Source organism: Galeopterus variegatus, unplaced genomic scaffold (genome assembly GCF_000696425.1).
Source record: "Galeopterus variegatus unplaced genomic scaffold, G_variegatus-3.0.2 Scaffold5438, whole genome shotgun sequence".
Taxonomy (NCBI): Eukaryota; Metazoa; Chordata; class Mammalia; order Dermoptera; family Cynocephalidae; genus Galeopterus; species Galeopterus variegatus.
The window spans coordinates 73,839-83,690 of NW_007731549.1; the positions used below are offsets into that span (position 1 = coordinate 73,839).

Below are 9,852 nucleotides of genomic sequence, written 5' to 3' on the forward strand. Positions count from 1 at the left end.
TCTCCAACTGTTAACTCTATGTCAGTGATTCCCACTTCTTATCAACCATCCGGTATCTCCAGTTGCCTTCTAGGCAGCACAATTTGGAGGTTCCACAGGCATTTTAAACACCAAATATCCCCCATCTGTGCTCCCCTCTTATATTCACCACCTTACATATTGGCTTTCCTTTTTTATATCCTCTCCAAATCTAGAAACCTTGGGATTCTCCTTGATTTTGTGTCTCCATCCTCTTCTCCCGTGTATATAGTCGTTCTACAAATCCTGTTTATTTTCTGTCTTACCTATTTCTCAAGTGTTCCCAACCCTCCATCCAAATTCTCACCTTTGTTCAACCTTCCTTTGCTGTGAGTACTATACTGTAGCCCTCTTGATTCTAGAGCCTGCATCTGCACTTCCTCCTTCAAATTGTTGACAAAGGGTTCTTCCTAAATTGTCATTCTCTCTTTAATCCTCTCTACCAATCCTTTCATGCACAATGACTAGGTTGTATGATTTCATACATATTATTGTCTTTTCCATGTGTCTGTTTCATCCACCTGAAGTTTAAATGTGTTTTTTTGTACTGAAACATAATTGATTGTATATATCTGTGTGGTATAGCATTGAATATCAGCATTGAATGTAATAGGTATTGAATCAATACCTGTGTGCTACACGTGATGTTCAAACACCTGAAATTCAATGTTGACCTTCTCTCCAAAGCTGCTTTCTCAACACTGTTTTTCCATATAATTTTCACAAGCTTCTATACTAAGGCTATCCAATAAAAATATGTGAGCCACATGTGTAATTTTCTAGTAACCACATTATAAAAAATAAAAAGAAACAAGGAAAGTAATTTTGATAATATATTTTAACTTAATCCAATACCTCAAAATACTATCAGGTCAACATGTAATCAATATAAAAATTATGAACTATTTTATTTTTTATGTACCAAGTCTTCAAAATCTACTGTGTATGTTATGTTTACAGCATATCTCAACTTAAATACTGTATTTTCATAGGAAATGCTTGATCTGCATGTATACTCCATAAAAACTGTAGTTAAAAAGTAGATTTAAATCAGCTTTAAATTTAAATTAAACAAAATTTAAAATTCAGTTTTTCAGTCACACTAGTGAAATTCCAAGGGTACAATAACTACATGTAAAAAAAAAAATAGCTACATGTGGCTAATGATTACAACGTAACTCTACCCATTTAAATTTAACAAATATTTATTGTACTACATATTTGCCAGGAGCTCTGCTAGGTGCTTTTTATAAACTGAAGCATATGAACTGTTAATATTTAGATGATTTTTAATCTAGATAAACACCAATTTCATATGGATCAATCTAATACTTTATGTTGTATTTTTTGTGCTTCTTGAAGGCAGAAACTATTTTTTAAAAATAAATATTGGTCTATAGTAAAGAATTGTTCAAATGTTTAAAATTAATCCTATAAATTTTGAAAATTTATACTTCGTACTGAAATAGCAATTTTTCCTATATTCTATGTTTAAAAGAAGTTTTAATTAACATTGAGAAAATATTATGTACATTGAGAAAATATTATGCACACAATATAATAGTAGACAGTATAGAAATATTCAAAGAATGTAGAAGTCTGAATGACCTTGAAATTTATCGTTTAAATGAAAGCTGGAACAAACATGTGAAAATTAAAGTAATCCAGAGAAAGCTATAACCAGTTATTCATGAGGATTATGTAAAGTATGTAAGTAAGTGTGGAGGGAATTGTTACTAGTAATTCAGGAGTAGTGTTTTGAACATCATTCATGGATTCTTTTCTAAAAGGAATCTGGAAACAATTATTCACACCCTAGTGTTTCATATTAAAAAACCTGATATTTTCTTTCCTTTTTAAAGATCTACAAAGATTTTTATACACTCATTTTATTATGAGAAATATTAGTTTTTGAACACTGAACATTCTTTTTCCCACAGATGTTTTCCCAACATGACCTAGATTTATAACCTAATAGTTCCTTTTAAATGCAATGACTAGTAAATGCCATCTGTTCCTTTTTTATTTAAATATTTATGAGTAAAATTAAAACCGAACTTTTTCTAAATTCTCATCACAAATGTATAATAAATATTTTTATTTTCTATTTTTCTTTTACAATTATATATATATATATATGTGCCTAATAGTCTGTTGGAATTCTGTGTTCTGCTTTTATCATATACTGTTACTTTATTTTTTTGGTGCTATATAATCTCTATAATTAAAGTCAACAATGGCTAATATTCCACTGATTCTGGTATATTATAATTAATTTAGCATTCTTCCATTATTAGGCATTTAATTTATTTTTAACTACTTGTTATATTATTTGTACATGAAACTTTTCTTCCTTTCAATGATTTCTTTAGCCTAAAGTTTCATTAATTGGATTTTGGAGTAGAAGTGTTAATATTTTTAGGTCTTCCTCCCATATATATTGCCAAATTGGTCTTAAAATATTTTTGCTGATTTACAATGATTTTAGCAATATCTCAATTTCCCTCAAGTTTTATTTGTTTTTTGGATTTATATTTTAGGCACATTTTAATCATAGTACTTAAGCATAGGAAGACATTAACAGCATATTTAAGTCTCCAAAGAAAATAAAGATACATAGAAATATGTTGACATGTGAGTAATAGTTCTGTAATGTTAGGAAAAAAGACTAAGTCACACAAAGCAGTAAAAATGCCAGATGCAAGGTTCATAGTAATCTATTCATTCCTAGTAAACTAGATAGGAAAATAGTTTCCATTCTCTCATACATCTAACATTCCTTTACGGAAGATATAAAATGCCTTTAAATAACTTATTTAAATACAAAAAAAAATAACAAAAGACAAACAAAACGTAATATTTTATTTATTATGGGTAATGTAGTAGGTTTTATCCTGTCTATGCTTTATTCTTACTTTAAACTCACTTTTCTTTGATGCTAATAAAATTGAACATCTTCAATTGCCTTGTTTACTATTTGTACTTCTTCACATGTGAATTGCAGTTTGGCTAATTGTTGGGATAAATCTGCAAACTCTTCTTAAATATTATAGGGATTACTTCTCTTTGCAAATGTTTTTCTAATCTGTTATATATCTTTTCTCTATGGCTTTATTAAATTTCGTTATACATGTTAATTTTTTGTGTTGTTAAATATGACCATTTTTTTCCCTCATGTGTATTGTTTCAATCCTTTAAAAGTTGTCTTCCATCCATAGTGCTGGTAGTCTTTGGGGGTTTTATTCTGCTAGTTTGTCTAGTATTTTTATTCTTCGTTGTAGAATTCATGTGTAGTTTTGTTGGTATAAGCTGGTTTGAATTAATTTTTTCCATATTGCCACCCAGTTATCTCAGTCCTTTTTGACCTTGTTTCATAATGTTTATTATTAAGTGAGTTTTTCTATATATATTATTATATTTATTGTTTAACAAATTTTGATATCAGATAAGGCTGCCTGCCTTTCTGTTCTCTTTCAGAATATTCTTGTACAGTGTCATACATTAATTTTTTCAAATTAATTTCAGAAGAGTTTGTTTCTCTGCTTTATTTTCTAATTCGTGTTATGCCACATAGAATAGTTTATGGCCAGATCCTTTTATAAAATTTTATTCTTTTGTTCTTCATTCTCCTCTCCCTTTTTTAGAGAGCAGATGTTGCTGTATCTCTGTGACAAATAGCCCTTCTCCTCCAAAGTAATGGTTAATTAAAGTATGATGCCCTCCCACAGTCCATCTGCCCCACCACCTCAAACAAGGAACAGAGGTTTCTGTATTGAAGTATAACTATGATGTTTTCAGTATTTTTAGTGTTAAATTGGGGGGTCTTCCCAGAAAAATGGATCTTTTCATTATCTTGCAAATAATATTTAAATCTTTGTGCATTAACAAATGCATAAAATGAATAGAACTCAGGAGAGGAAGAAGAAAAGGGGAAGGAGCATAATATGGGCCAGGAAATACAGAATCTAGGATACCCTGATCAAAACTATAGGCACTTAGAACACAATTTCTTATAAGGACAGCAGAATGGAGAAAATTCAGAATTCCAAGAATGCATATCCCAAGGGTGTAGACAACATAGTTCCTAATAGATTGCTCTGAAGACTACTGATCAAATCTGTGAAGGATGTGGCTACTGAGATACTTTTTCATAGGGATACAAAACTCAAACAGGAAAATAGACACAATTAAGTCTTGCTCTATTATCCATTTATTCAATTATTCATCTAACCAGTATTAACTACACTAACTATTCAGCTACCCCTGTTTTTGCTTTATGTATTTGTGCCCTATTTCTTTTAATATTCTTGTATGTTCATAAAACATTTGTTTATGGACAAGTTTTCATTCTTTTTATAATGACCCTCTTCCAACCTTTTTGCTCTGAAAGGAATACAAAGAAATGGTCAATGTCAGTGTAATAATTCAACCAAAACTGTCTTTGTGATGTTCAAAAGAAAATTTTGACTTTCAGCATAAGTTATTGCATTTCTGTATCTCTAATTTTGCCACTGAATTTTAATAATTCGGGATTTTTCACTAGATGCCTGTCAGTTAGGTCTTGTGGAAGGAGAAATAAATGATTTGCTACAGGGGATATATCGATTTCAGACTCCCCAACCAGAAACAAAGGACAAAAAAGCACTTGTTGAAGAAGATGGGTACATTAAACAGAAGGAAATTGGTTTAGAGGATGTCTGCTCTATTTGTCAAGAGGTGCTTTTACAGAAAAAACTTCCTGTCACCTATTGCAGGTGATGTATTTTTTCACTGTATTCTAAAAACTTATGAAAAATTATAATTTAACATAGTTGTAATTGATTAGATTATGAGACATGTTGATAGAAAAAATAGAAAGCTTTACCTATAGCCTATTTATATTTAATTAGTGTTCTTTTGTTTCCTAACATATATGTTGTGAAGGGTCCTGTTCTTGCTCTAAAATCTCTGGTCTGTATCTTAAGAGTGAAAATTAAAACATAGCTTCATAATTATTTCTCCTTCTATTTTAAGTAATTAAAGTAATCTTCATGTCTTTGTTTTATACACATGAATAAATGCCATGGCTTAGTTACAAAGAGTTTTCTGAAAGTAAAGATTATTTTACTTTGAAATTTTGAAAATTCATTTCAGTTTTTCAAAATTCTATCTTTAAACCTAAATCAAAATTTCACTTATGCACAAATGTTTATCAAACGTCTCATATTCATACTATTCTTTACCATACTGTGAAGTTGAACCTGCAAAATTTGGGCAACCACTCGCTATTGAAATTTTTTATTCTTCTTTTCTCTTGATTATTTCCCACAATTTTCATCCACATTGTAGTTGTTCATGTGGCTGCTTCTACTTTATATTATAAAATTATTAACTACTTCCCAATATATTATTTTTCTCAGCAAATATTTCTTAGGTGCTACCATGTATTGTGTGATTTCTGGAAAAATAAGCTGGCATCCCTGCTCCCATTGAAGTGTTTTATTTAAAGAATAATAGTTATAAATAATTATCATTATAATTTTCTTTTGTGTTATGACTATATTCATTCTCATTTTACAAGTGAAATATGTTTTAATGATGCAAAATCTTTCACCATTTCATTGGAATGGGGAAATTTATATTTGGAATTTTGAGACAGTAAATTTTTTTTTAATTGAAATGATTGTACTTGTATGCAATACATGATCCTCAAATCAGGATAACTACTATATTTAATCATTAACCAATATAGTCATTTTTGTGGCCCTTTACCAATTTCTCACTAACCACCTTCCCCCTCCGCCTTTCCCACTTTTGGTGGCTCAGTTCCGTTCTCTCCTTTTGAAAGTTCAGTGAATTACTGTGATTGTTGTATCTTTCTTTTTTTATTTGTTTATTTTATTTTTTTACCTCCCACTTATGAGTGAGGCCATGCAGTATTTCTCTTTCTGTGCCTGGCTTATTTCACTTAACATAATTTTTTCTTAGTTCATCCATATTGCTACAAAAGGCAGAATTTCATTCCTTTTTATGGCAGAGCAGTATTCCACTGTGTATATATACCACATTTTCCAGTTGTCGGTCGATGGACATGTAGGTTGGTTCCAACTCTTAGGTATTATGTATATAGCTAAATAAACATGCAGGTGATACACTAAATTAAAGATGATAGATTAGATAGATAATGTGTTTGACTGTAATCAAGCTATATCTCAAAAATTAGTTCAGAGTCAATTTTTATGGGGAATAAAGATGGTAGCACAGAAAATTGTATTTATATAAATAGGTATAATATGTACAATAAATGTATATATATAAAACTTTGATGTATACAAATGATAAACTTGAATTTCATTTCTGACAGGTTTGGCTGTGGCAATAGTATTCATATAAAATGCATGAAGATCTTAGCAAGTTATCAGGACATATCAAACACTTCCATGTTGAAATGCCCTCTGTGCAGGAAAGAGTTTGCACCATTAAAACTTATTTTAGAGGAATTCAAAAACTCTAACCAACTTGTGACTGCAGCAGAGAAGGAACGACTGGACAAACATCTTGGAATTCCCTGTAATAACTGTAAACAATTTCCAATTGAGGGGAAATGTTATAAGTAAGTTTCACCTGTCAAATCATAAGCTTTTATTTTTTTTAACTTTAGGGAATTTTGAATGAACATTAGAACACCTATCCTTTAGCCTGCCTTTTTCCTCCCACATATGCTATGTTTGCATTAGGTACTGGCTGATTACTTATGATTTCACGATTGGTGATCTATCTCAGTCTAATATGTCAAGAACTCCCATCATTTTAGTTTATTCACTTTTGCAATGGTATTGGTTTTGCACTCTGGTCTAGGTTGAGTCTGAAGTAGCATCCCCTCCTAGAAGCTCTGAACATAGGCTTTGTTTCTTTGGCCTAGATGAGTTTCCAAGCTCTGATCCCTGCTGTATCTCTCACCCCCTGTAACTTTCTTTGAAAGTTTTCATTGCCAAAAACTCCTAAAATTGAGCCAGAAAGATATTGAATAGATTGACTGAATATTTAATCACTTTGCTCCTACTCAAAATTGCTATGAGTTTGCGTTTTTTCTTTCATATCTTATACCTCAACAATAACAACAAAAACAAGAGAATTATTGAAGCAAACCATTTTTACTACTTTTGTGAGTAACCCCTAAACTTTCCCACAATTGCCACGATAACATATCAATTAATTGCTATGCCTGGGAAATTGTGTTTTCTTAATTAAAATTTTTAATGAACGGTACATTAAGAAGAAACTATTTTGTTTCAAGCTTTGTTAAAAATTTTTCTGAAATCCTTCAGTTCACTTTTCAGTCTTCCGTAATCACATTATGATGAGCCCAGTTTAAGGTATATATGTATTTAAAATTCTCTGGTGTTCATCCAGTTTCAGAAATTTTGGTTAAAGAGGGTTCTAGGAAAAAGAAGGACTTGATCTTCAGTATTAGCAGCCATTGTCTGGCCAATTTAAATTTTCTTAAGAGGGGTGGATAGGTAACATGTGAAAGTGGGGGCTGGGACAAACAGCTGTGGGGGACAAGGACATGTGAGGGCCACAGTGTAAAATTCTCAGTCCTTATAGTTATGTATTCCTCAAATGGTTAATGTGTGGCTTCGGTAGATTATCTCAAAGACGACCAAATCTTGCTTTTAATTATTTGTTGATGACAGTGCACTTCTCTGTCACTCTGCGCTTTCTGACTGCTCTTTCTGTCTTGGTGGATTATTCTTCCTACGGCACCTAAATGAACTCATCCTGCACTGTTCCACATTCTGTCCACTTCTCTACATGCTCCTTTGAGAATATCTTCTCTTCTCATAACTTCCCCTCTGTGGACTTGGCTAATGATTATTTATCTCTGTCTCAATCTTTTTTACAAACTAAATACCTCACTTCCAGCATTTGTGACTCCATCCTCCTTCCATTCCCTCAAGTACTGACATTTCAGTCAGCATGAAAAACTATTTCCAATGGTTTTAGGAATAGAGGAGACAAGATAAATTAAAAAGCTTTCCAGTTCCTTTTTTATTAGAGTCTCACAATATAGCTACTTTGTCTTTTAATAGGTTAATTCTAAAAATATCAGCGATATATCAATATATGTTAAAATACAGAGATGCTAACTTTTTCTAGCCCCAAATACTTTGACGTACCTAATAAATTGCACCATTGCTCTGACTCATTGATGTTAATTATTTGGAATCTTCCCTGTATGTATAAATAGTAATTTATAAGTCCTTAAATTTCTCATGGCAGTAGTCTTCTAAATCTTTGGTAACTTGAATAAGAAACTAAGTTTATTTTACTACTGGTCAGCATATTGTTTGGTGAATTTTGCAGCAAGTAAATTAAAATCCTCTGCTTGTGGCAAAATATTTATAAATGATATAAGCTTGAGATTGGGCTTTTGTGGAAAATAAAGTGTTTTTTGTAGATTTATCAATAGTTTTTATGGAGACTTATACATTTACCTTTTTTCATTCTTTGGGGATAAAAGGGACATAATGTAATTCCTGTATTCAAGAAGTATGCTGCTAATTGTAACTCTAGCACTCATGAAACAATTGGGAAGCAACACTCTATAGTCAAATAGCAGAATATCTAATAGGCTGTAGATCCTATAGGAATTTAGAGAAAACAATCAATGAAAGCTACAGTAATCTGGGAAGGCATCATAGAAGAGGAGGAAGGGAAGGTAAGAAAAATAATGGCTTCCCAGATACGACCATATCCTTATGCCCAGAACCTGTATGATGTCAGGTTACATGTCATAGAGGAATTAAGGTTGCAGATGGAATTAAGGTTTCTAGTCAGCTGACCTTGAAATAAGAACGTTATTCTGGATTGCCTGGAAAAGCCCAGTGTAATCACAAGCGTTCTTAAAAGTAGAAAAGAGAGGCAAGAGAGTCAGATGGAAATGTTACTGAAAAAGAAAGTCAGAGAGGTGCTATGCTGCTTGCTTTGAAGATGGAGGAAAGAGCCACAATCTAGGAAATGGAGGCTGCTCTAGAAGATGGAAAGGGTGGAGAAATGGACTCTCCCCAGAGCCTCCAAAAACTAATGCATCTCTGCCAATCCCTTGATTTTAGCTCATTGAGACCTGTGCCAGACTCCTACCCTACAGAACTGTAAAATAATAAACTCGTGTTGTTTAAGCTAAGCTTGTAGTTTTTTTACAGCAGCAATAGGAAACTAATACATAGAGTGACTTGAGATGGGCCTTGTCATGTCTGAATAGTTCCCAGGAAATTTTGGTCAGAATTGTTCACCTGAAATCATCACAATAATTGGATTTTTTTTTTCTTGCATGTTTTGGTATTTTACATTTTTAGGTGTACCGAATGTATAGAATATCACTTATGCCAGGAATGTTTTGATAGCTGCTGCCATCTTTCTCACACATTTACATTTCGTGAGGTACAGTATCCATCTTGAATCTAATATAGTGTTTGTACTTATCCTGTTGAGAAGCTCAGTAGATCTAAGAATAAGAAAAACAGATAACACTCTGGAATAGACTTGGTTGGTTGTTTAAAAAAACCTAAAACCATATTTTTAGGAGACACTTTTCCATGGGGATGCACAAGGCAACCAGTTCCTATTCTGGTAATTTATAAAATCCAACACAATAACAAACATCTGATGACATTATTAATAAATCTTAAGAACAGGAGTTGTAGCCATCAAACTTGAAAATTAGTTTTAAAAATCTCTGCATTACAAATTGGCTTGTCATAATATAAGTGACAACCATTTATGGTTTTCTTTTAAAGTTTCTTACATCGACAATAATGAAACATGGAATTTTATTGAGATCATTTGAACTGT

At 31.9% G+C, this 9,852-nt stretch overlaps 1 protein-coding gene across 1 annotated transcript in view; it reads left to right on the forward strand.

The window, feature by feature from the left end:
• Window positions 1–9,852, forward strand: part of ZSWIM2 (zinc finger, SWIM-type containing 2) — a 20,781-nt gene that overhangs the window by 5,357 nt on the left and 5,572 nt on the right. Inside the window, exons 3-6 of the mRNA XM_008589428.1 lie at window positions 4,036–4,075; window positions 4,558–4,772; window positions 6,362–6,610; window positions 9,357–9,441. Coding sequence (XP_008587650.1) covers window positions 4,036–4,075; window positions 4,558–4,772; window positions 6,362–6,610; window positions 9,357–9,441 — 589 coding nt within the window. The remainder of the gene's footprint in view (window positions 1–4,035; window positions 4,076–4,557; window positions 4,773–6,361; window positions 6,611–9,356; window positions 9,442–9,852) is intronic.